Source organism: Dendrobium catenatum, unplaced genomic scaffold (assembly GCF_001605985.2).
Source record: "Dendrobium catenatum unplaced genomic scaffold, ASM160598v2 fragScaff_scaffold_353, whole genome shotgun sequence".
Taxonomy (NCBI): domain Eukaryota; kingdom Viridiplantae; phylum Streptophyta; class Magnoliopsida; order Asparagales; family Orchidaceae; genus Dendrobium; species Dendrobium catenatum.
In genome coordinates, this window is record NW_021318815.1 from 750,007 (window position 1) to 775,155 (window position 25,149).

Here is a 25,149-nt window from a genome sequence, read left to right on the forward strand (position 1 = left end):
TTATATGCAAATGTCTAGTGAGAAAATCAACGAAAAAATAAAAAACTTACGGTGGATTATCCTCAAAACAGTGGCATTTCGCCAGCGACTGAGACTGTGAGCATCAACAAACTATGTGGAAGTCCGTTCGGTGATGGTCGGTCTTGGCAGCGGCGAGGTTTGACTGAGACGACGGAGGCGAGCGGAAACCCTAAACAAAACGGCGGAATGAAATAAGGCATATGGGCTCGGTAGAGAAATAGGGTTTCAACCGACAATTATTTTGGAGGATAAGCCACCGATGATGTTTCCGTCATCTTTTTCGATGGTAACATTTTGTATTGTGTTTAAAGTAACCGGCGTAATATCCGTCGGTTCGTATGCCGGCAATTATCGGCGTAAAATACGCCGAATTATACTATGTGTTTAAAGATTATGATGTCTATAACGATAAAAAATGCATTGAAAATGTACCGGAGTAAGATACACCAGTAAATCCGCCGTAATATTATCGTCGCATAAAATGCCAGTAAAAATGACATAAATATTGTTGGCGTATATATATGCGCCGGATTAATATATATATATATATATATATATATATATATATATATATATATAAAAAGATGAAATTAAAATTTATCTAAAAATTTTAACCCTAATTTTTGCATATCAAATAATATTAAGAAAATATTTTTTTAAATAAAAAAATTATAAAATTATATTTTCTGAAAAATTAATTTGATACATAAATACTTATATAAAAATATTAGCATAATAATTGTTATAAATTGAATCGCCAAAATTCTAATTATCATGTCTTTTTGCTGTGCAAAAATATTTTTTATATATATATATATATTGTAATATACAAAATATTATAATCACAACCGAATATAACTGCCAAAGACCGCATGCAGTCCTATGTCACATCTATCTACCGTGTGCGGTGAAGAAAACGCAGAGAGTCGCCGAATGCGTCTCCCTTTTTCTTTCTGTTGGAAAGAGAGAGAGAGAGAGAGCAGAACCGCATTCGGTGATTCCTCTTTCGCTCGTCTCGTGCCTTCGTCCTCGACGATTCTCTCGCGTCCACGCCTTTCTTCGTCAGATCGCGGGGAGGTTTCCTTTCGAGATCCATAGCTAGGCTGGCGTAATGGACAACGTCGGCTCTCAGGGTGGAAGCCCTTCGTCGGGGAGCTCGTCCGATCGGATGAAGCCCTCGGAGGGCAGCCCATTGGACGCTGGCAGAAAGACTCCAATTCCTAGTTCTATGTGCGTCTTTTCCATTATTTGATTTCCTTCCAAATGCTGCATCATTTTAGCTTCTCGTCTCTTTTGTTACATAAAAGGTTGCTTGAAATTAGAAATCAAGTTTTATAAAAAGTTCAATGAATTTGATTTCGTCATTTAGTTGGACTTAGTGATGAATCGATATTATTTATTTTCTCATGAAAGAATTAACGACCGAATGGTTAAAAGGAGATATTATTTTCCAAATAGTACTGATTTTAGTCACATCTCTCAGCATCAAACATTATATGTATATTTTCTTAAAAAGTTCAAAATTATTAACAAGTGGTGATTTTATTTTCACACAAAATATTAAAAAAAATTCTTCAATTTCAAAAATGTATTTATATCTTCAATAAACCAAATAAAAGCTAAAAGTGGCTGTGGAGCGGATGAAATATTATTGTTGATGTACTGTACAGGATGTAGAAAGCAAGAACACAGCCCTTATGCAGGTCACCAGATAGCCAGAAACTTGTTTGACATTTTTTGCCGTTTTTCTTAAACGTTTTGGTATGATCGGAAATTAGAGGTGTTGAATGAGATGATTGGTGGTTGTTGACTCTCATGATACTGTTACTAATGTAGAATTGCAAATGATTTCAGTTCATATACTCCAATTCTTTTTTGTGATGATTTTGTGAAGAAGGGAGCAAGCATGGAATGTAATTCCCCTACAGTCCTACTTACACTAATTAATGCATAATTTTTCTGAAATTTGGTTGACTTGAATGTCATGATGTGATAAAACTGATTCAATTAAGGTCTGTTTTAATTGCTTGTAGATTGAAAACATGTTTTAGAAAATGATGATTTCTTTTGCACTCATTACACCGAGAAAAATAAGGATTCATAAAACTAGCCCAAATATTTGGGATAAGGATAATGATGTGTGTGAAAATGAGATCAGTAAAGTTCTAAAGAGATTAACTTGTCTACCTCAATCAAATGATGAATTTAATAAACTTTATCATTTTTTTAAAAACGTTTTTCCTAACATCAAGCCACCAAATGAGCCCTAATTAGAAATTGAAGTAGAGTATTTTGAGAATTGAAGCTATCTTTTTTGTCTACCAACAATTAGCTCATTGAGACATATTCAACAAATTTGAAAATTGCTCCAACGTTTATGTAGATATTTATAGCCGGTATTTAAGGTTAATATGTTCATTGCTCAAAATATATGTTGCACCGATACGGATACGGAGACACGGATATGACACGATATAGATACAGGACACATCAATTCTTAAAAATACAGGATACTGGTATGGTGTGGACACAACATTATAATTTATAAATCATATATATATATTTTAGAAAGCAATCGAAGGAAAAAAAAAAAGAAAGCAATCAAAGCATAATATTTGAAATTACGAAAAAAAAAATAAAGTAACATCATTTGTAGCCTTGTAGGTTATAATATCAAAATAAAAGTAAGCATTAAATGTCTAGTACAACAACAGAAGCATAAACATAAATTGCCTAGCACATGAAGTTTTAACTATTCAATAGAAGGAATGATATGATTAGCTTCTTCAATGGTTTGTCTTTGAACTTCTATATCATCTTCAATAAATATCATAGATTCTAATTCAGGCTCATCAAGTGAAAGATTAGCAATTTCTAGTATTCTCATATCATCAAGAGACTCAAATCCATCTCAGAAATGAGAGAACCTCTCTCCAGCCGCGAAAGTAAATACGACGGGTTTTTTTTTTTGGGATTTTTTTTATTTTTCAACGTACACACGTATCGTACACGTGTCCTTTTGAAATTAAATAGTATTTTAATTAGATACGACAAAGTTGTATCCGACACGTATCGGTGCCGTATCGGAGGCATATCCATGTATCGGTGTATCAGATACAACACGCCTTCATAAATAGATGTATCGGTGCAACATAGCTCAAAATCTTTCTATAGAAATCTTTAAACCATTCTAAAGGCATCGAATACCAAATTTAACTGCCTACTTAGCTATAACTTCTTTTTGTATTTCATAAAATGTTAAGATAAAGGCTTAAGCTTTTTTTAATTTTTTTCCCTTCTTTTTTGTGGAAAATTTTGAATATAAAGGAGTGAATCACTAGCCGTGTTGATGATGGAGTCCGAGAATTACTGTGTTTAGTTTCTACAATATGATTCTTTGCAGCTGGTAATTGTCTATTATTTGCATTTTTAGTTGTTTATTATTTTTATGCATAATACATATGCTAAGTTTTGGTGGTCGACAAACGTTTAATCATCATTTGTAAAAGCTTTATTATACAAAGTTGAACCATTTGTATTTGGATGATATGATACTTGAATTATGAAATCTGAAAAGGCTAGAATTCTTTGGAAGTTCAGAAATTGTTCTCACAAAAATATGGAATCCGAAAATGCTAGAATTCATTGGATGTTCAGAATTTGTTCTCACACCACGTCTGATAAGCAAACAAGGGTATTACTTGTTAAAAGATAGAAGATTGCATGCCTTATCTCAAGAAGTACCTACTTCTGTTAGCGTGCGATCCATAAAAGTTTGGCAAACGCCACCTATTAAGAAATGGTAATGATTGTAGGCAACATGACAATGACATTTGAAAGCTGCTTTCTGTATTTAACGAGTCTGCTATGTCAGAGCATTTTCTTAATTCGACAATAGTATCCGATCACATTCTTACTTTTAGATGATCAGATTTTGAAGACATTAATAATCAAAACTGATAATTCTCAACATTAACTTAGGCTTCGTTTGGGATGGCTTTCTTCTTGCTTTCTAAAACAGTTTTTTAGTACAAAGATTTTTTGATATTGAAAATTTTATACTAAAAACTCATTTTAAAAAGTTGTACGAAAGCTGTCCCAAATGAAGCCTTAGTTTTTAGTGCAACTTTGCATGCTATGTCATAAGATCCATTTGGGACAGCTATTTCTTGTTTTTCCTTTCAAATATTGCTGCCACACTATTATTTGGTTTTTTTTTTTTTTTTGCTATTTTTAAAAATTTTTTGTTGTAAGATTTTACAACTAAATGTGATAGCTGTAAAAAATATGTTACCGATTTTTTTGAAAAGGAAAAGATTATAATACTCTTAATAGCTTTAAAAAGAAGTTGATTTCTCTACAACTATTTTTACAAACAGCCATGAACTCTCTAAATAGATCCTAAATATTCTATAAACCTTGCCCTTGCCTGTCTCAGGAAACTACCCGTTCTTGTTTGCAAGTCGGTGATGTCAGACTCATCAATTTGTTTGTAAAATTATTTTCATCTTACATAGCTCAAGCTAGACTAATCATAAGTAATGGTCCTATTTAAAATGGCTCATCTAGTATAGAGATAAACCCATATATACAATGATCGATTTAGTTTCAGACTAAATTGCTCCAGATCTGTCTCTGTAATGTCAAATGTTTAACTTTTCAGTAGTCTGATTATTAAACAAGTTGCAAATTAAAACGACTGTTAATGGTATGGACGTTCATATTGTTTAACATGTGTAGTTTGCTACTACGAGCCATGCTCAGTAACTAGTAGGTTACCTATCTTGATGCCATTCTTTTTTCATTTCAATGATAAAATTTTTCCATGGATATATTTTTAATTCCTTCATTCTTTTGAAGCAGAACTGTTGATGGGGAGAGAACAGTAAAGAGGCTAAAATTGTCTAAAGCTTTGACGATGCCTGAAAGTAGTTCAATCCTAGAAGTATGCCTAAGAATGGCTGCTCGTAGGGTAGATGCTGCATTGTTGATTGAACCAAATGCCTTGCTTTGTGGAATTTTAACAGATAAGGTAAGGGACCAGCTTTTTATTTTTTTGTTGGGGAGTTTGCAGGTGCAGTAGGACTGGGGGAATTTGCCATTCCAGGCTTCCAGCTAATGAGATTTTCTGCTTTTTCCATGGATATAAGGATATAGCGACTAGAGTTATTGCTCATGAAGTAAACATTGAGAAAACACCAGTGTCTAAAGTCATGACTCCGAATCCTGTTTTTGTTCTTTCTGACACACTGGCCGTGGAAGCGTTGCAGAAAATGTTGCAAGGTTTGTAATGAACCTAATAATATTTGGGCAAGCCAAGTGTTATTTCCTGCCAGTTACACAGTTCAAAATCAACCATTTTCAGGAAAATTCAGGCATCTGCCTGTTGTAGAAAACGGTGAAGTTGTTGCTCTACTTGACATAGCGAAGTGTCTCTATGATGCCATTGCACGGATGGAAAGGGTTGCTGAAAAGGGGCAAGCGATTGCAGCTGCTGTTGAAGGGTTGGGGAAGCAGTGGGGAAAATCATTTCCAAGTATGGTAGTAGATTAATTTATATATGTTGCCAAATACATGCATGCTGTCCAGCTTATGCTACTTTTTTGTGAAATGTCTTTAAATTCTACTTTCGTTATATTTTACCAATTTGAAAGTCAAGGAGCCGTAGAAAAGATGCTGTCCACTAAAGCTTTTTTTGTTTTGTATGCATTTTCGCCCTCCTGTGCTTGCAAAAATTGCATTTCCATATCCAATTGCTGTGTTTAGCCCTTGAAAAGCAGGGTTGTGACAGCGGAAGGGGCTACAGCGCCTCAATTTTACTGTAGGTTGGATAGGAATTGATTGTTATTGGCAGTCGGCTACTTGTGTCATGTTTTTGTTTTGTTTTTATGTAGGTCCAAAATCATTTCTTGAATCCCTTCGAGAGAAAATGTTCAGGCCATGCTTGTCCACCATCTTACAGGGTTATCCAAAGTATGTAGTTTCATTAATACGAAATTGTTTTCTGTTTGGACCTTTTGTATCTTGGTTTGTTTTATGTATAAAAAAATCTTTGACAGTCCTAAAAATTATCTTTGAACTCACGTGTTTATCAGGATTGCTATGGTCTCACCTACTGATTCGGTCTTATTGGCAACAAAGAAGATGCTTGAGCTTGAAGCAAGTTCAGCAATTGTGACTGTTGGAAACAAACCTGAAGGAATATTGACGTATGCTTTCTGTCATAGTTTCCTCTAAGAAGAAGCTCTTCCATTTTTTTTTTTTCGATCTTATGGTCTATTCTGCTTTGCTCAACCAGCTCAAGTGATGTTTTGATGCGTGTCATTGCAAAAAAGCTTCCTCCCTCTTCAACCTTAGTGGAGAAGGTAAGTTCATAGAATTTATCTTATCATTTCAACCTTAACCTTTCCAGTTCCAATGAGAGTAAATTTGTATGGCAAGCACATCTTCGTAGATATATACACTTTCAGAAAGAAGCTAAAGGGTAATTAATGAAAATTCTGAAGTTTCAATCGGCAAATGTAGGAATATGAACGTCCTTGATGAATGGTCTGTGCTTTGCCGATATAACTGGGAGTATTCACAATCATTAGGTGCAATGTCTGATTCTTATTGCCATTGTTAGATGCATATGGAAGCATGATATAATAAATGCTGCAAAAAGGAACTCGCTGACACTATCATATCAAGCTGAACGTGGCTTTTTATATGTCATTTTATTTGTCTCGTTTTTAAAGTAATTGGCAGCTGCATTAATATTTAGTATTTTGATATTTTCAGGTCATGACTGCAAATCCTGAATGTGGAAGTATTGATACGCCAATCCTTGATGCACTTCAAATCATGCATGTTGGGGAATTTCTGCATCTTCCCGTTGTTGATAGAGGTATCTATTTGTTGTTAATCTGATAATAATATACTCAAATGATTATATATTATCTGTTGCTTCACTTTATCTGACATACCGTTTGTGCTATGCAAAGACGGAAATATCGTTTCAGTTATTGACGTAATTCATGTTACGCATGCCGCAGTTTCCATTGTAAGTTTCTTTTGCTTTGCCCTTTTTTCATTATGCTTTCATGTTTTTTTAAAGCTGATATCAGATTTAAGGAGATTGTAAGCACCGAGCAATATTGTTTTTTCTCCTATTTCCTTCAACAAACTAAAATGGCAGAGGGCAAAAATGAATGCTGACTGCAAGCTAGAATGTTATGTCTGAAGTTATGGTATCTATTGATGGAAAAAGTTAAGAGCAAATTGCTTACATCATCACAACTAAGGGCACCAACATAAAATCTAGATCCAAGACAATGACTTATGATAAGAATGTAATCTATGCTTAATGGCATCTATAACTTGAACCTCAAGGAAGCTAAGGAAGCCCAACGCACCATCTTACAATCATGTTTGGGAAGCATAGCTATTTAAACCCCACCTATGTTTTTGGAAACCATACCGAAAAGGTTTGAATGAATGCAAGGTAGGCTAGATTTTTTTAAATTAAGAACTAAGACTTGCGAGTAAACTGTTGAAGCTAACCAACCCAACCGTACCGGTGTTATGCAACAAGATAATGCAAGTTTTCTGTTGGTATCTAGCCTTAATATGAAAGCGATATTCTTCTACTATGCGAACTTATTAAGCTTGCATATAATGTTCATTAGCTAGGCTCTTGTTGAGCATAAAATGAGTTCTCCTTTGTGAACAGAATAAACAACGAAACTGTTGTCTATATCTCCCAGAAACAGGAAGATAGAAGAAGCAAGTAAGATTTCTTTGAAATTAGTAGTTTATAGATACACCATACAAGTTCTATAATAAAACATTTACCTTATGATTAATTTCAGAGTGACTTACAGAAAATTTAGTCCTTTAAAAGCTCAATAAATGTGCTTTCAAGGCAATTATGTCATAATGAAAGAAGCCTAGAACAAAGCATTTTGTTTATAAAGAGCATGCAAATCAAGGCAATTACGTCATAATTAAGTTGATGTGTCGTACTTTAAAACTATGGGAGACAGTTATGGGTCATAGGCTACGTTGTGATACTAGTGTTTCTCAAAATCAATTTGGCTTTATGCCGGGTAGGTCTACTATGGAAGCTATGCATTTATTGAGATGTTTGATTGAGAAGTATAAAGAGAATAAGGAGGATCTACATATGATATTTATTGATTTAGAGAAAGCATATGATAAAGTTCCAAAAGAAGTGCTACGGAGAGTGGAAAAGAAAGGGGTTAATAATGCATATATTCAAGTCATTAGGGATATGAATACGTAAGCTGTTATGTGTTCAAACACAAGGTAGTTTGACCAAGTATTTTCCTATTGCAGTTGGATTACATCAAGGATCAGCCTTAAGCCCATATCTTTTTTGCTTTAGTCAAGAATATTCTGTCACGACCCAGCCCGGATGCTCGATTTAACGATGCAGAAACTAAAAGTCGGACTTTAAAAAAAAATTATTACACCACTTTCTTATTTGTACTGAAGAGCCATTAAAACTCAAATTTTAAATTACTTGTTGTCATTTGCACGTCGTTTTCTATATATGAATTCTTCTCTTTCAGTCATTACTTCTTCTTTGGGTATTTACCTAAAACATTAATTTAGGGGTTTGAGTTTACAGCGTAAACTCAGTGGATAATAATTAAAACCATCAATATAAATGTTCTTTAATATGCATCATGATATTTCTTAACATTATTTCATTCATTAAGTAATTTATACATCACTGGTCATTTTCTTTTAAAACATTTTAAAACATTTTGAAACTTTAATATTTCATTTTCTCATTTAGTTTGTACAGGAGCACCGTCTCAATGTACTCAAAGGTACAATATTTTCTAATTATTTCATTTTCCATTTTCATGACCTTTTCTTTTTTACGTGCACGAGTACGGCCTTCCCAGCCAGTACCATAAGGGGTGAACTCCTGTAGTTTTCATACATATCATTTTTCTTTCTTTTCCATTTATTTTGAACATTTGTTATTCATTGCATATGTCATTTCTTTGTTTGCATATTTCCTTAATACATACATTTACCTGAACTATATAACATTCTCCTTTATTCATATTCATAATTTCATTCATGTTAATTGATTCTTTCATTTTTTGTTGTAATAATATTTATAATTATTTAAGCATTTAATCTTTCAACATTTCACACATGATAATCTTTAAAAATAAAACATTGAAAGCAATATTATAATACAAAATATTCTATCGTATTGAAAGAATAATACAAAACATTGAATTTCATAATTATAATTACCCACTTTGAACTTTTTAGACCTTCAATGCTTGATATAACCTCGAATCAATTTCCCTCCTTGTTGAATCCTCGTGGGATGAACTCTTACGACTTGATATCTCCCTTCCTAAAACCCTAAATTCATACAATAACTTTCATAAGAAAAGTTTAATCACAAAAATTTTAACTAAAATTATTCTATGGAGAAATTACTTACAAATGGAAATCTCCAAATTCTTCTTCCTTTCCCAAAATCCTTCCCCTTGCCCTCAATTCCTTTCTTTTTCTTCTATGAAAAGTTCATCTAGGTTTAGATGAAACAACTTAAGACAATTTATACAAAAAAGGGAAGAAATTTTTTTTACAAACCTCCTTCTTTCTCCCTCTCGATCGTTCCTCTCGTTCATTGCAACTTCTCCCAATTTAGCACTTCCTTAATGATAAGAATGAAAAGGAATAGTTAATTCTTTTCCTCGAAGGAAATCATTTGCTAAAATTGGAAAAGCGAAGCCTACCTTGCTCTCCCGCACGAAGCCATCGTCCACCCTCTCTCTGTTTCGCGAACGCCTTCAGTTTCATGTACCCCATTATGTTTGTGATATTAATAGGGTAGGCCTGCCAGTTCAACTCCGGTTCAGTTGAACCGGCCGGATGAACCGGTTGTCACATATTCTTACTAGACATTTACAAGAGGATGTACCCTAGTGTATGCTTTTTGCTGATGATATTCTTCTTGTTGATGAGACTAGAGAGGGAGTTGAAGGTAAACTTGAATTATGGAGGTCAACCTAAGAGTCTAAAGGTTTTCATTTGAGTGGATCTAAAACTGAATACATGAAGTGTAATTTTAGTACAATAGATCTAGTGAGGGGTTTGTGACTTTAAGTGATCAAGTCATTAATAAGAGTACACGTTTTAGAAATCTCGGGTCTATTGTTTAGAGTGACGGTGAAGTATATGGGAATATTATTAGTAGATTTCATGTCACGACCCGTTCCAGATGCTTGATCTAACGAGGCGGGTACGAAAAGTCGGACGATAGTACATTTCCAAAAGTATAAAATAACTCATCATCAAAACTTTTCTATAAACTGAAGAGCCACTAAACACAAAAAAAATCTATTTTACCTGTTGTCATTTGCACCTCGTCTTCTATAAACATGTTCTTCTCTTTCAGCCATTACTTCTCTTAGGAATTACCTGAAACATTTAAACTCGTGGTTTGAGTTTACTAAGTAAACTCAGTGGGAAATTATGTAAATTTATCATTAAAATTAATTAATTAAGATATTTTATATCATTCTTAATCGTACTTCTTTCATTTCCTTAACTTATACTTCTCTTGATATTTTTCATTTATATCAATTTGAAGTAATTGTTATCTTTAATATTTCATTTATATTTCCTTTTTCCATATGATTTGCACAGGAGCACCGTCTCAAAGTACCCAAAGGTACTACCTTTTCCATATGATTTCCTTTTCCCATTTCCATAGAAATTTCCTTTTCCTTTTTCGTGCACGAGTACGGCGTCCCCAGCCGTAACTATAAGGGGGTGACTCATGTTATTTTCAATACCATTTTCCTTTATTCTCTTTTTCTTTTCTTTTCTCATTTTCATCTTTATTATTTCTATTTCATATAACATAATTAACATGCATTTTCATAAATAATTCTTTTCCTTTTCCATAAGCCTTTAAATCTTTATAACATATAGATTATTTCTTAAGACGGTAAAATCATAAACGTTTGCCTTCAACATTTAATAATATAAGATTTTTAATCAATTATTTAGAAAATTGAAATCATCAATAAAACATAAAATAATATAATTTACCCACTTTGAACTCTTCAGGTCTTCGATGCTTGATCTTCTCTTGAATCAATTTCTCTTCTTGTTGAATCCTCGCGGGATCAACACATACAACTTGATCTTTCACTCTCTAATTCCCTAAAATTCGAACAATAACTTTCATGTAAAACTTAAAATTATAATCCCATAATAAACTTATATAAAAAGAGTTTCACTTACGAATGAGAATTTCTCAACTCTCAAAATCCCTTCTCTTCCAATTTCCTTTTTCTTCGCTACAATCTCTTCCCTATCCTTCAAGAAACATATTATTCACTTTGAATGAAGTAAAGGAAGAGAATTTATACGAGAAATTCCAAAAAGAAATTAACAAACCTTTCCCTTAATCCTTATCGTCCGTTTCTCTCGTTCTTCCAATCTCTCCCAAAATAACACTTCTTTAACTGTGAGAAAGAAAATGAATGATAGATTCTTATCATCGAAGAAGATTATTCACTAAAATTGGAAAACGAAACTTACCTCGCTCTCCCACGAAACCCTCGGTCGTCCGCCCGTTCCCTGTTCGCGTGAACTGTTCTGTTCCGCGAACTGTTCTGTTCGCGTATTTAAAAGGGCGGGCCGGCCGGTTCGGTTGAACCGGCCGGAAGAACCGGTTGTCACATTTCAAGTTGGTTGGTTGAAGTGGAAGAATGCATCGGGCTTGTTGTGTGATAGAAAAGTGCCACTCAAACTTAAGGGAAAATTCTATAAGATGGTGGTGAGACCTGCAATGATTTATGGTACATAATGTTGGCCATTAAAAGAGAAGCATAATATTAAGTTAAGTGTTGTAGAGATGAGGATGCTCAGGTGGATGAGTGGCTTTACTCTTAGAGACAGTATACAAAACGAGCATATACGTGAAAAGATTGAAGTAGCTCTAGTGGCAGATAAGATTAGAGAGAGTTGCCTTATATAGTTTAGTCACATAAAACAACAGCCTTCTGATGTCCCAGTTAGGAGATTAGATGTATTAGATTTGGCCTATATATGTTAAGGAGGGTAGTGGTAGATCTAAAAAAGACTTGATTAGAACATATTAGAAATGACATTTCTTTATTATATTTAAATGAAAATTTAAATCTTACTATGACACAATGGAGAAAAAAGATTCATGTAGCTGATCCCACATAGTAGGATAAATGATTGATGTTGTTGTTGTTATATGCAATGTTTTGGTGCATATGGTTTTTCATTTCACCCCAAAAAAATAAATAGACAAGACAACTATGTTTTTCCATATATATAACCAAGAATTTAAGGCCATACACAAATGTCAGAGTATGCGGGCTTTTGGTTTGCTCCACCAAGTATATACATGTACATATGGTTCTCCAACATGCACATACGACTTTCTTAGACTAACATTATATCATGAACATAAAGATTACATTTAGGACTTCACATACCATCTACAATTTCCGTTTGAATTTTAATTTGTTCTAGCAAAGTAGCACTTTTTAGAGCTTAAAAAGGAAGAAAATCTCTCTTCTACTATATATAATCACAAACAAACAACATGTCAACCCAATAGTACATTACATAGCCAAGCGATAAAATGCAAAATCTCAACTACATTCTAATCTAAGATGCCTAAATATTTTGTCTATCGCTACATATAGTATGGATCAAATCATGTTACATAAAGAAAGATACAAATGACATGAAGAAATATACAACAAGACTATTACATCATATCACATACCACAATAATTATCTTGACATATTAACACATGCATAACATTGGAAAACAAACTACAACTACTATCGAAGTGACACAAAGGGTTATAAATTGTAGTTTAAATTCTCATGATCTTAGGCCAATCATCCAACCTTAGTAGTGAAATCTGAAGTTCTTTAAGATCCACCCAATTCATGGAAGCACTCTCATTCTGCATCACCTTCTACTCTTTTTTTTTTTTCATCACCTTCTACTACTCATCCTTCTTTGATGGCTATGGAGTATTTATAATTTTCCCTCAATTTAGATATTTGGAATGAAAGGAAGATATAATCACTCTTGCATATTTTTGAATTTTCAATGCTTTCAGGAAAGCTTCTATCATCTTTGCACAGCTTTCTGATTTCCAATTGCTAGTGAAAACTACTTATTTGTTTATTTCTACTATATAATTTGAGTGATTCTTTCAAGTCTCAGCATATAATGCACTCTATGTGATGTATATTTGCTACATCGAGCCAAGACCTTTTTTCTAAGGAATGACCTCATTTGCAATCAATTGAAAACACTAGTGAATTCATTCAAACTGGGCTAGGCCCCGTGGTTTTTTTCATTTTCAGGAGTTCCCACGTAAAAACTCTGGTGTCTCTTATGAATGCTTCACTCACTTATTTATCTGTTTGCATGTTGGATCTTCGTACAAAGCTAACATGCTAAACTATATCACTCTCTACCGCCGCAAATTTTTCAGGACGCAACAAATATACTCTCATTTTGAAGTTAATGTTCTATTGCTCCCTGTTTTCCTGTTAATTTTAGGTTATGTTTTCTGGTTGCTACACCATTATTTCTTGTTGCTCTTGAAGCAGTAATCATCTAATTTATAAACTAGAGAATTTACTTTTAGAAGTACTGCAGGAAATTACTGAGAGTTAATCCAACTCTACCTCATACTATACCTTGAATCTTCTAAGGGTTCCTTTTGCAAAATTGCAAATCCAGCAACAAGCAATTCCGAGTTGACGATGCGCCAATCAACTCTTTTCTAAATAAATCCCAACTAATAATGACAGCACATTTTCGCAATAGGTAGTACAACCCATCAATCGGGACACAATCATGAACTAAATCTTCTAAGATCAGGGATGAGTTTAGTGTTCAACAACTCCCTTGATGCCTTAGATCCACAGGATGATAATGATAACCTCTTTGCTCTCAGAGTTGCAATGAATGACTATTAAATCATTCAGAGAAGATAAAACCAGAAGGTTCATCCAATTTATGAAATGATTAATTCTTGGAGATGGTTTAACCAAATCGTAGCTTGTCCTTTCCAAATTAAAGCAGTTGAACTCAATCAAAGCCTGTCATTGGAATTTTCCGGCTCAAGACCACGTTATTCTACTTAAGACTGGCTAGTTGCTAGAAGATTTCAAGGAAATGAACTGTTGTAATGTAGAGCCTGCTACCATTCATTTTTCATGAAAGTAACGTGGATCTTCTTATTTGCATTAATCAAGGTTGAAAGTGCTGGGGGCTTGGGGAACGAAAGTACAACTTCAATGATGCAGAAATTCTGGGATTCAGCTATGGCAATTGGTACTTCTGATGAGGATGAGGAATTGCGGAGGTATGATGCTCCATCTTATAATTACAGTAAAAACATTCCACGCAAAACTTTTCCGACAATCATTTTTACAAAATATATACTAAATCGTCTGCCATACTTTCTCTCCAGTGAAGCATCGACAAAATTTGCTTCTGAGGCTGATACCAGTAGCTCTCCAGCTTTTCCTTTTCCAGGCGTACCCACTGCATTTTTCTTTAAGCTAGAGGATAAAAGGGGCAGGATGCACAGATTTAGTTGTGGTATGCCTTTTGGCTTCGATCAGAAACCTGACCAAAGAAACTCCTCCCTTTCTGCGTGCACTAAAATATAGTTTTACTTAAAACAAGATATGCTAACTAGGAAATTTCTAGGCTTGAAAGTTGTGTTTAAGCTTTTATGTTGTTTCATAATCAATTTAAACACTTCATAGCACAATCACGTTACAAGAAGTTCGATATTGTATCTGTAAAATTCACCCTAAACTTTCAATTTTAGATGCTCGGAGCATGACAGACCTTATCACTTGCATCCTCCAGCAGGCAGGCGATGACATCGACAGGAACCATCTACCACAAATTTTGGTAACACCCTCGCATTGGGTTCGGATCTTCTACAATTATCATGGTAGCTGAACATGTTCAGTTGCTTCATCCCAGCTGTCCAATCCCTTTTAAGTGGCTGTGATAGGATTTAAGCTTTGTTACTGTTTCATAAAGCAACTTTTATAAAAAATTAATATTTTTATATTAGAAAGCTATTTTAAGAAGTAAAAAAAAAGTCTTAGATTTTGTTTGGAATAATTTTCTTACTTCTTCTTAAAGCAGCTTTCTAATATAAAAATTTAAATTTTGATACTAAAAAATTATTTTGAGAGGTAATAAGAAAATCGTCCAAAACAAAGCCTTAATTTTCGTCGCCTAAAGTGAACTAGAAGGCTGGGATGCGGCAACTGCGCATCCCCAATCATGAAAATGGAAGAGTATCCAAACCCCACCATTAATATATTTTCCTTTTTGAGTCTGCAATTGCTGGATCCGTCTTTATCAAAACCTTGCTACGTTAGTGAAATTAATTTTCTAAAGCATGATTGTTGATTGCACTGTCTTCCACACAGTATGAAGACGAGGATCATGACAAGGTGGTTCTCTCATCAGACGGTGACCTTGTCGCAGCTGTGGACCATGCTAGGCACGCTGGTTGGAAGGTACCATATATAACTTGTTCTGAACTATTTTTGTCCCGTCGCTTTCAATTAGATAAAAGAAAAGGATTGGGGTGATGTTATCTGTACAAATAACATTAGTTTTAAAGCTTTATTAACAAGATAAAAAGTTCACTTTGCAAATAAGAACAATTAATCCTGTTCTCTGAAAACCGAACATTATCGTTATAGTTTGTCAAAAAACTTAATTATTATTCTTGGAGTAATATCAAATTTATATGTGAATGCTTCATAACAAATTAAAAGTACCCATGTTTTATGAAAAAAACTCTCCAATAGCAACACTGGGATCAACAAACTTAGACTTTGTTTGGTACGGCTTTCTTACTGCTTCTTAAAACATATTTCTAGTATAAAAGTTAACTAGAAAATTGTTTTAAGAATCAATAAAAAAGCTGTTCCAAACAAAATCTTAAGTTTTGTTTGGGACAGCTTTCGTCTTAATTCTTAAAACAATTTTTTATTTCAAAAAATAAAATTTATGCACTAGAAAACCGCTTCAAAAAGCAGTAAGAAAGCAGTACCAAATGAATCCTTAGTCGAAATTGTGGCATATATCATGTATGCCACTGTTAATTATTGTTGTTTGCAGATATAATACATTATTTTCCTTGTTTGTAAAATTTTATTTATTTATCTTGTTTGTTAATTTTTAAAGCTAACACTGCCGTTGCCAGGTCCCAAGTCCTGGATGAGAAAAGTGGAGGGTTGCGTTAGGTAGTCGACAGCCAGCGTAAAACTTGTCGAACAATAATGACATGAATCCTTTAAGAAATTGTGTTAATGCTAGGGCGTCCCCTGGAAGCGACGCGCTGTATGGCCTGAATACAGTGACAAGTGTGCAAGGGCCGCTGCACCGGCGCCTGGGTGCAGTGTTAAATAGGCAAGGGTTCCCACATCAAGGACGGATGTGGGCAAAGAAGCTAGTCCTTGAAACTAAAATTAGGATAGGAACTTGGAATATAGGTTCCCTTACAGGAAAATTAATGGAATTAATAGATATTATGATTCATAGGAAGTTAAATATTTTGTGCATTCAGGAAACTAAATGGGTTGGAGATAAGGCTAAGGAAATTGATAGTTTAGGATTTAAACTTTGGTATTCAGGTAGGAGTCGTACTAGAAATGGTGTAGGTGTTATTATAGAAAAGAGTTTAAAGGATAATGTTATAAAAATTAATAGAATTGGAGATAGAATTATAGCTTTAAAGATTGTTGTTGATGATAAGATTATTAATATTATAAGTGCTTATGCTCCTCAAGTAGGTTTGGATATGAGTTCTAAATTAAATTTTTGGAATGACTTAGAAGAATTAATACAAAATATACCTCTTGAAGAAAGAGTTTTTATTGGAGGAGATTTAAATGGACATGTTGGTAGAGAGGTAGATGATTTTAAAAGCATTCATGGTGGCCATGGATTTGGAACGACGAATGAAGGTGGCAAGACCATATTAGATTTTTGTTTAGCTTATGATTTTTCAATTGCTAATACCTTATTTAAGAAAAGAAATGAGCATCTCATCACTTATAAAAATGGATATAATACAACCCAGATTGACTATTTTCTTATTAGAAAATTAAACCGTTTAGATTGCAAAGATTGTAAAGTTATTCCGAGTGAAAGTTTATGTACCCAACATCGATTATTAGTTTTGGACTTTAAGATAAAAGGGCATAAAATAAAAAATAAAGTAAAACAATTTTCTAGAATTAAATGGGGGCATTTAAAGAATATTAACAAAAATATTTTTGGAAATAAGATTTTAGATCTTAAGATTTTGTCTGTGCATGAGGATGCTAATATTATGTGGGAAAAAGTGGCTAGTGATATTAAGAATATTGCAAAAGATGTCCTTGGAGTATCAAAGGGAAAAGCTCCTAATAGTAAAAATAGTTGGTGGTGGAATCCAATTGTGCAAGAAAAGATTAAAAATAAGAAGATTTGTTATAAAAATTGGTTTAATTTTAAAAATTATGATAATTAAGAAATATATAAAATGGCTCGTAAGGATGCTAAGAAAGCAATATGCGATGCAAAGACATTAGCTTTTAGCGATTTATATAATAGATTAAATACTAAGGAGGGAGAAAGATATATGTATAAGTTAGCCAAACAAAGAGATAGGAGTAGTAAGGATTTAGTTCAAGTGAAGTGTATTAAGGATGAAGATCAAAAAATACTTTTCTTAGAAGATGATATTCAACAAAGGTGGATGAGATATTTTGCTAAACTTTTTAATGAAGAGTGTGAAAATAAGATTGACTATAGTGACCTTAGCACCCTAGATGAAAATAAAGATTTATGTTTTTATCGGCGTATTAGTAAAACTGAAGTTAGAGAGGCTTTAAAGAAAATGAAGGGTGGAAAAGCTGTTGGACCTGATGATATTCCAATAGAGGTGTGGAAATGCTTAGGAGATGAAGGAATTTCATGGCTTACTAAACTTTTTAATACTATTTTGAAGACTAAAAAGATGCCAGATGAGTGGAGAATGAGTGTATTAATTCCTATTTTTAAGAATAAAGGTGATGCACAAGATTGTGCGAATTATAGAGGTATTAAGTTAATGTGTCATACTTTAAAACTATGGGAGCGAGTTATGGAGCATAGGTTGCGGCGTGATACTAATGTTTCTCAAAATCAATTTGGATTCATGCCGGGTAGGTCGACTATGGAAGCCATACATTTATTAAGAGGTTTGATGGAGAAATATAGAGAAAATAAGGAGGATCTACATATGATATTTATTGATTTAGAAAAAGCATATGATAAAGTTCCAAGAGAAGTGCTATGGAGAGTTCTTGAAAAGAAAGGAGTCAATAATGCTTATATTCAAATCATTAAAGATATGTATGCAGGAGCTATTACTTGTGTTCAAACACAAGGTGGATTGACCAAGTATTTCCCTATTTCGGTTGGGTTACATCAAGGATCAGCCTTAAGCCCATATCTATTTGCTTTAGTCATGGATGTTCTCACTAGACATTTGCAAGAGGATGTACCTTGGTGTATGCTTTTTGCTGATGATATTCTTCTTGTTGATAAGACTAGAGAGGGAGTTGAAGGTAAACTTGAATTATGGAGGTCAACCTTAGAGTCTAAAGATTTTCGCTTGAGTAGATCTAAAACGAAATATATGGAGTGTAATTTTAGTAGTAATAGACCTACTGAAGGGATTGTGACTTTGGGCGATCAAGTCATTAATAAGAGTACACGTTTTAGATATCTTGGATCAATTGTTCAAAGTGATGGTGAAATAGATGGGGATATTATCAACAGAATTCAAGTTGGATGATTGAAGTGGAGGAATGCATCGGGCTTGTTATGTGATAGAAATGTACCCCTCAAACTTAAGGGAAAATTCTATAAGATGGTAGTGAGGCCTGCAATGCTTTATGGTGCCGAATGTTGGCCATTAAAAGAGAAGCATAATACTAAGTTAAGTGTGACAGAGATGAGGATGCTCAGGTGGATGAGTGGCTTTACCCTTAGAGATAGGATACGAAATGAGCATATACGTGAAAAGGTTGGAGTAGCTCCAGTAGAAGATAAGATTAGAGAAAGTCGCCTTAGATGGTTTGGTCACATAAAACGGCGGCCTTCGTTGTTGTTGTTGTTGTTGTTAATTTTTAAAGCTGGAAAAAAATTATGATAGGACATCCTGATCAAAATGCATCAAGATGAGCTTCAGAGATCCTGAATCTAAATTTATATTAGTATTATATATAACATCCTGAATTATACTAATTTGATTATAAATCTAAGAATTTTAAAACTAAACTTGATGCATTTTAGATCCGGCCATCCTAACATAATTTTTTTCTTTACAACTATTATCCCCTTCATAAAAACACCAATCTATCGAGGTTTTTATTCAAATAGCCCACAACATTTACAGCATTATATTTCAATCTTGCAGGGACTGAGATTATATCTCGACTTTTCTGATTCTCATCGTAGCGTTGGCAAAGAAATGGGGGAATCAGTAGCCATTGACCATTCAAGAGGAGAAGCATGGCAAGCTGCATATAAAGCAATTGCAGCTGGGGCTGCACTTGTTGCAGGTCTAACCATGGTGGCTTACTTGAAGAGAACCGGTGGCTCCTCATAATAGTATATGAAATTGTATAATATTATCCTCAAATGTGAAACATTAAAAAAGTCTTAAATTCTTTTTACAGAGTCTCTTATAATAGAACTTTTATTACATCCAGTGAACGTACGCTCCTCTACGTTCGGTTTAGACAAAAAAAGCGTCTGTACCGAGTTGTACCGAGTTTTTTCAAAAAATTCAGTGCAGACGCTTTTTTGTCTAAACCGAACGTAGAGGAGCGTGCGTTCACTGGATTTAATAAAAATTCCTTATCATAATGATTCTGTTCATGTGAAGGTAGAAATATTAAATTATTTTTGTGAGGTCTACGCCAAAGTCTTTATTCCTTCGGTCTTTATCATAATTTTCAGTTCGCCTCGTGTTTTTTGTGAAAAACGATTCTGTGATAGATAGAAGCTTTTTTAAGCAATAATTGTCAGTCTGTCAATTGACGAGCAATAAAAATAGTTGTTTATGTGCGAGTTTGTTCTGGGTTAGGTGTAATATTAAAGAAGGCTATAATGCAGGCGGAGAGATATTTCGCCTGATTTCCATCATGAGCTTCTAAGATTGATTTGTTTTTTTTTTTATTATATTTAAGTAAAAAGTAGAATTTTGATTTATGAATTAATAGGTCACCTATGTCTTGATAGAACATGAAATTTGAGACATTTGAATTATAAACTTCTGAATTAAAATTCAAAATCATTTGATCACCAATTTCAATAAATTTATAGTTAAATTGACATCTCAACAAGATGATCCTAAGAATATCAAAAGTGGTGCAATCCGAATCCGAATGAGTCAATATCATTCACATCAAGCATAATTAAAATTTTTAAGGCATTAATTGAAGGATCAAATCATCTTCAAAATTGGCATAATTATTGTCAAATTGAGTGTCTTGACAACAAGAATTCAACGAGCCCGATATCACTTAAATATGATATCATTAAGATATTTGAATGCTGAAGAAATGATCTATGATTGAAGAAATCAATATAGGTCATTTGATAGAGTGTTATGTGTAATAACTCGAAAATATAAAAAAAGTATTTTAAAATAAAATTTTGAATTTCTATTTGAACTAGAGCGCTTCGGTGCTACGCTTGGTAGCGCTAGGGCACTAGGCTTGAGATCATAGGGGCACAAAAAATCTCAGTCATGACATTAGATGCAATGTTCTCCAATAATTAAGGATTCAACATGCAGAACTGTAGTGATGGGTTGAAGCACTCCTGTGTTAGACCACTAATAATATTTTTATACATTTTTTATTCTAAAGTCCTAAACACTTAAGTCACCCCAACCATTTCGCTTCCCCATTTCGACTGGCTTGCTGTGGAAGAAGAGAGGAAAAGTGAGAGGAATAAGAGAAAGGGAAGAGAGAGAAAGCTAGGTTTTGATCATTTTTGTCTGTTGATTCAATTAGGAAATGTCTTCTGATCGTAGTAAGTAACACATCTTATTTTGGTTTTCAATGATTTTGAATTTGACCCTTCACTGTGCAGGTTCTCCTTAATAGTGGGTCTAGGCGTTGGGCCATTTTCTTCACTTAAAATATCAATTTTACATTATTCACTCCACTCGATTCATTTTGGCAGCCTAGGGAGAGAAAGAAAGGAGAATTTTGGAGAGGAAATAAGAGGATTTGAGCTGCTTCGGGTTGCTTTTAATCATCAACCCAGTTCTCAAAGTTGATTGGATAGAGGCAAATCACATTGTCTATCTCAGTTTTTAAAAATTTAAAGTTTTTTCAAAATTGTTTTCTTTTATAGTTAGGAGTTATTGATAGATTAATAATTATTAGTGATCTCCTCGTTATTGTAAATGTGATTTTGGTAAATAAATATAGTAAAATATTTTAATGTGTATGATATTTAATTACTTTTCGCTGGACATATTAATTTATATTGACATGTTATAGAAGCTCTGATAGATGATTTAAAAGATAAATTAGATACTTCTTTCAATTTAAATCTTGGAGAGTGAGAAATTTGATATCATAGCAGTTATTGGATGAATTGAATTGCAATAAGCGCTATATGAATTGATTATGAGTGGGATAGAAGTTGAGTAGTATAGATTTTCATTTTTGTAATTAATTAATTGATAAGCACATGCATGTATGTTAAGTTTGTGTGTTAATTAATTAGGATAAAGAATTATATCAGTGGACAGATGGATCTTATTGATCAGGATACACGTGATGGACAAAGTGTAACAACAAATCCACATTCAACATTAATATGGAGTTATCACTCTTTGACCGTCGGCACGATCAGTCATTAGTTACATGCTATAACCGGGATAACACTCCAAACTATATTTAAAGGAATGCTCGTCGGCTCACTCTTTTGCTTAGGGTATTATATTTTAACAACCAACCCATATATAGCCTTCCTTTCTTGTATATAAATGTCAAATTTATTTTATATCAATCTCACTTTATATATTAAATACAGCGTGAAATGCTTAAATATATAAATACAAGAAGATATGCATACTAATCTATACCTTAAAAAAATCATAAATTTCACTTTAACTGGTGAAATTTAATAATATTACTATCAAAATGTCCATAAAATTCATATATATCATATATGAAAAGTTACACGATAAAAGTGCGAGAAATCACGAAAAATTTATTTTAAATAATTTAAGGGAAATTTAATTCATCAAACTCAAAATAATTGAAAACAAAAAATGAGATTTAAGTTATTTTTATTATGTTTAGAAAACTTTTCATAATTGAAGCAATTGACAAAATGACCAAAACCTAACTTTATCTTTCTTCTCTCACATGACACCTGACACCTCACTTTATACACACACATACATATGTATGAATTCAAGCATTTATTACATGGATTTTCTTCACAAGATAGTTTGATTACATGGATTTTTATAATACCCAAAATTTTCAAAAATATGAGCATAATTTTTTTTTTCAAAAATATACCCCATTTGATCATTCCTCCCTAACATATCAATTTTATTTTCATTAAATCATACACACACACACACAACAACAACAACAACAACAACGAGAGCTATCTAATTTCTTTTATCAATATAAATATAAGTGAAAATAAAACTATTGATCAAAATAATAATATATACATATGTACTCACTTCTAAAAAATTATATATTTTACTTATTAGGATCTATAAATTCATTTCACAACTACTCTGTCCTGAATATAAAAAATAACTAAAATAGAAGAAAATGAATCTAAATATGAAAGATCATGATCAATATCACACTCTTGCTCCCTTACATTGACCTAAAAATATATAATCACATATAATGAGCAAAAAACTCCACAAGGAAATCAAATCCTACAACTGAACTCAAAGTACGATAAATGAACAATATACATGTAAACAATCAAATCATAGTAGTTTTGATCATTAAATTAGTACATAAATAATAAATTTATATGATACAAACGACAGTAAATCATTACAAGTGTCAAATTATGATGTAGACAGGGGGGGTCAAATCAAACCCAAAAATTTGATTTTTGACTTCTCTAGCTCATTAATGTCAAGTGGCCGGAAGGTTAGCTCATTATGAGCTGGTTTTTAGTTCATTTATGGAGCTAAAAATTAGCTCATTATTTCTTTGTTCTTGTTTATTCTCCTCCCCCCCTTGTCTATTCATTTCCTGTGGATGGCTCTTGGATTTTCGTGCTTTTGGCTCCTTGGTTTTTGTGGTTGGCTCTTCGGTTTCCTGTGCTAGGGCTGTTCCAGTGCATTTACCTCCTTGGTTCCATGACCGGCTGCTGGTTTCCTATGCTGGGAAGAATCCCGTGCCTTCCCCTTTGGTTCCTGCGGCTGGGCTCCTCGGTTCCCTGCTTGGGTTCCGCCTGTTCTGCTTTCCCGTGAATGTTGGGGGGCATTTTCCCGTGGATTTGAAGCTCTGTTTCCTATGCAATTTTGGGTTGCTGAATGGTGGCTGTTGGCTTTTCATTTCCTCATTTAAATTATGTATTTGAAGGGTTTTTGGGGCTGTTTGTATTCCCCTTTCGTGCCTATAAATAGGAGTTATTTATGGTTGTTTTAGTATGTTATGTGAATGTTTTTTGGAAATGTAAACCTGCGGGTTTTGTTGGAAAAGCTTGCGACCTTTGTCCACTTCTTCTTCTCCTTTCCTCTGGGAAATCTTGCGAGCTCTTTTCATCCTTCTTCTCGGCTTCTAAACTCTTTCATCTCTCCGCAAGTTTACACCCCACCTGTATCCCTCTTCTCAAAGTAAGCAACTTTAGGGTATCTATTTATTAGGGTTCGAGTGTAAGAGCCTTTATTTGTAAGTCATTTTATTATATAAAGTTGTGTTTTATAGTATTTGTGTTCTTTTAAACATTTTTTGACTTTATTTTGTTCCTAGAAAGAGTTTGTTTTTGTGATAAAAAATTTGGGGCCCTCTCCCAAATTTTTTATTGCATCAAATTACTAAAACAATCATCATATAAATAATGAAATTAGTAGAGAAATTATATAAAATGATAAAATCAAATCATCTATAAAGACTGTCAAAATCAAATCAATATAATAATATAATATAGGAGTGTATACATACTATCATGTTATTACATATCAATATTAAATTAGTATTTTAATGACATTCTCAATATATACCATATTACATGTTCAATGTATATATCATGCATTTTGTATCAATAAATTAATAACAATATTAATAATAAATTTATGCAGTAATATAAATAATGCCCCAATAATATTTATGTCAATAAGTAAGAATTCTGGCTATCACAGTGTCATTTAATATTGTATCAGTGTTGGTAAACCATTGACTAAGTAATGAGAGTCGTCACTCTTTGCATATCAATACAGTAATCGTCTCTATATAACACCCAATTAGTGTATCACATGAATTAGTAGAGGATAACATCAAACCATAATATTCACTACAGGAAAATCACTGATTTCCGGCGGAATTTTCCGGCGGCTTTCCGACGGTCACATTTCCGGACTAAGTAATGAGAGTCGTCACTCTTTGCATATCAATACAGTAATCGTCTCTATATAACACCCAATTAGTGTATCACATGAATTAGTAGAGGATAACATCAAACCATAATATTCACTACAGGAAAATCACTGATTTCCGGCGGAATTTTCCGGCGGCTTTCCGACGGTCACATTTCCGATGGCTTTCCGGCGCATTTTCGACCGTTTTTCTCCACGGAATTTTCCGGCGTCTTTTTCACCTTTCCGGCGGCTATTAAAAATTTAATAAAATGAATAAAATTTTTACTATTTAAATGATTTAAAAAAAATTATTAAAACTTATATTAACAATTTAATTAATTTTCATTTTAAAATTAATTATTTAGTTAATTTTTATTTTATATTAAATATTATTTTTTATTTTAAATTAAAT

General features: G+C 33.2%; 1 protein-coding gene and 1 long non-coding RNA gene across 7 annotated transcripts; one reads left to right on the top strand and one right to left on the bottom strand.

Annotated features, from left to right (window-relative positions):
• The first annotated feature begins 906 nt into the window (after window positions 1-906).
• Window positions 907-20,068, top strand: LOC110100462 (CBS domain-containing protein CBSCBSPB1). The gene is made up of 14 exons (XM_020827980.2): window positions 907-1,251; window positions 4,885-5,053; window positions 5,172-5,304; window positions 5,387-5,557; window positions 5,916-5,994; window positions 6,117-6,230; window positions 6,320-6,386; window positions 6,802-6,907; window positions 7,005-7,063; window positions 14,332-14,441; window positions 14,550-14,680; window positions 14,916-15,001; window positions 15,535-15,624; window positions 19,566-20,068. The coding sequence occupies exons 1-14, from the start codon at window positions 1,133-1,135 to the stop codon at window positions 19,755-19,757; spliced, it is 1,626 nt and encodes a 541-aa protein (XP_020683639.1). The 5' UTR covers window positions 907-1,132; the 3' UTR covers window positions 19,758-20,068.
• On the bottom strand, window positions 10,467-11,806 carry LOC114579378. 6 transcript variants are annotated; one of them, XR_003700318.1, is made up of 4 exons: window positions 11,611-11,694; window positions 11,467-11,534; window positions 11,120-11,380; window positions 10,467-10,479 (listed from the first exon to the last, which is right to left on the bottom strand). It is a non-coding gene; the product is annotated as an uncharacterized LOC114579378 (long non-coding RNA). The 6 variants fall into 6 exon arrangements; XR_003700319.1 differs by having other exon boundaries at window positions 11,120-11,385; window positions 11,611-11,665; XR_003700316.1 differs by having other exon boundaries at window positions 11,467-11,761.
• Window positions 20,069-25,149: the final 5,081 nt, after the last annotated feature.

What these genes read in the sequence shown, in the direction of transcription:
- LOC110100462 (XM_020827980.2), top strand. Translation starts at nt 1,133, where the DNA reads ATGGACAACGTCGGCTCTCAGGGTGGAAGCCCTTCGTCGGGGAGCTCG. An exon ending in AAACCTGAAGGAATATTGAC is followed by an intron (nt 6,231 to 6,319) that starts GTATGCTTTCTG and finishes TTGCTCAACCAG; the next exon opens with CTCAAGTGATGTTTTGATGC. An exon ending in TCTTCCCGTTGTTGATAGAG is followed by an intron (nt 6,908 to 7,004) that starts GTATCTATTTGT and finishes TGCTATGCAAAG; the next exon opens with ACGGAAATATCGTTTCAGTT.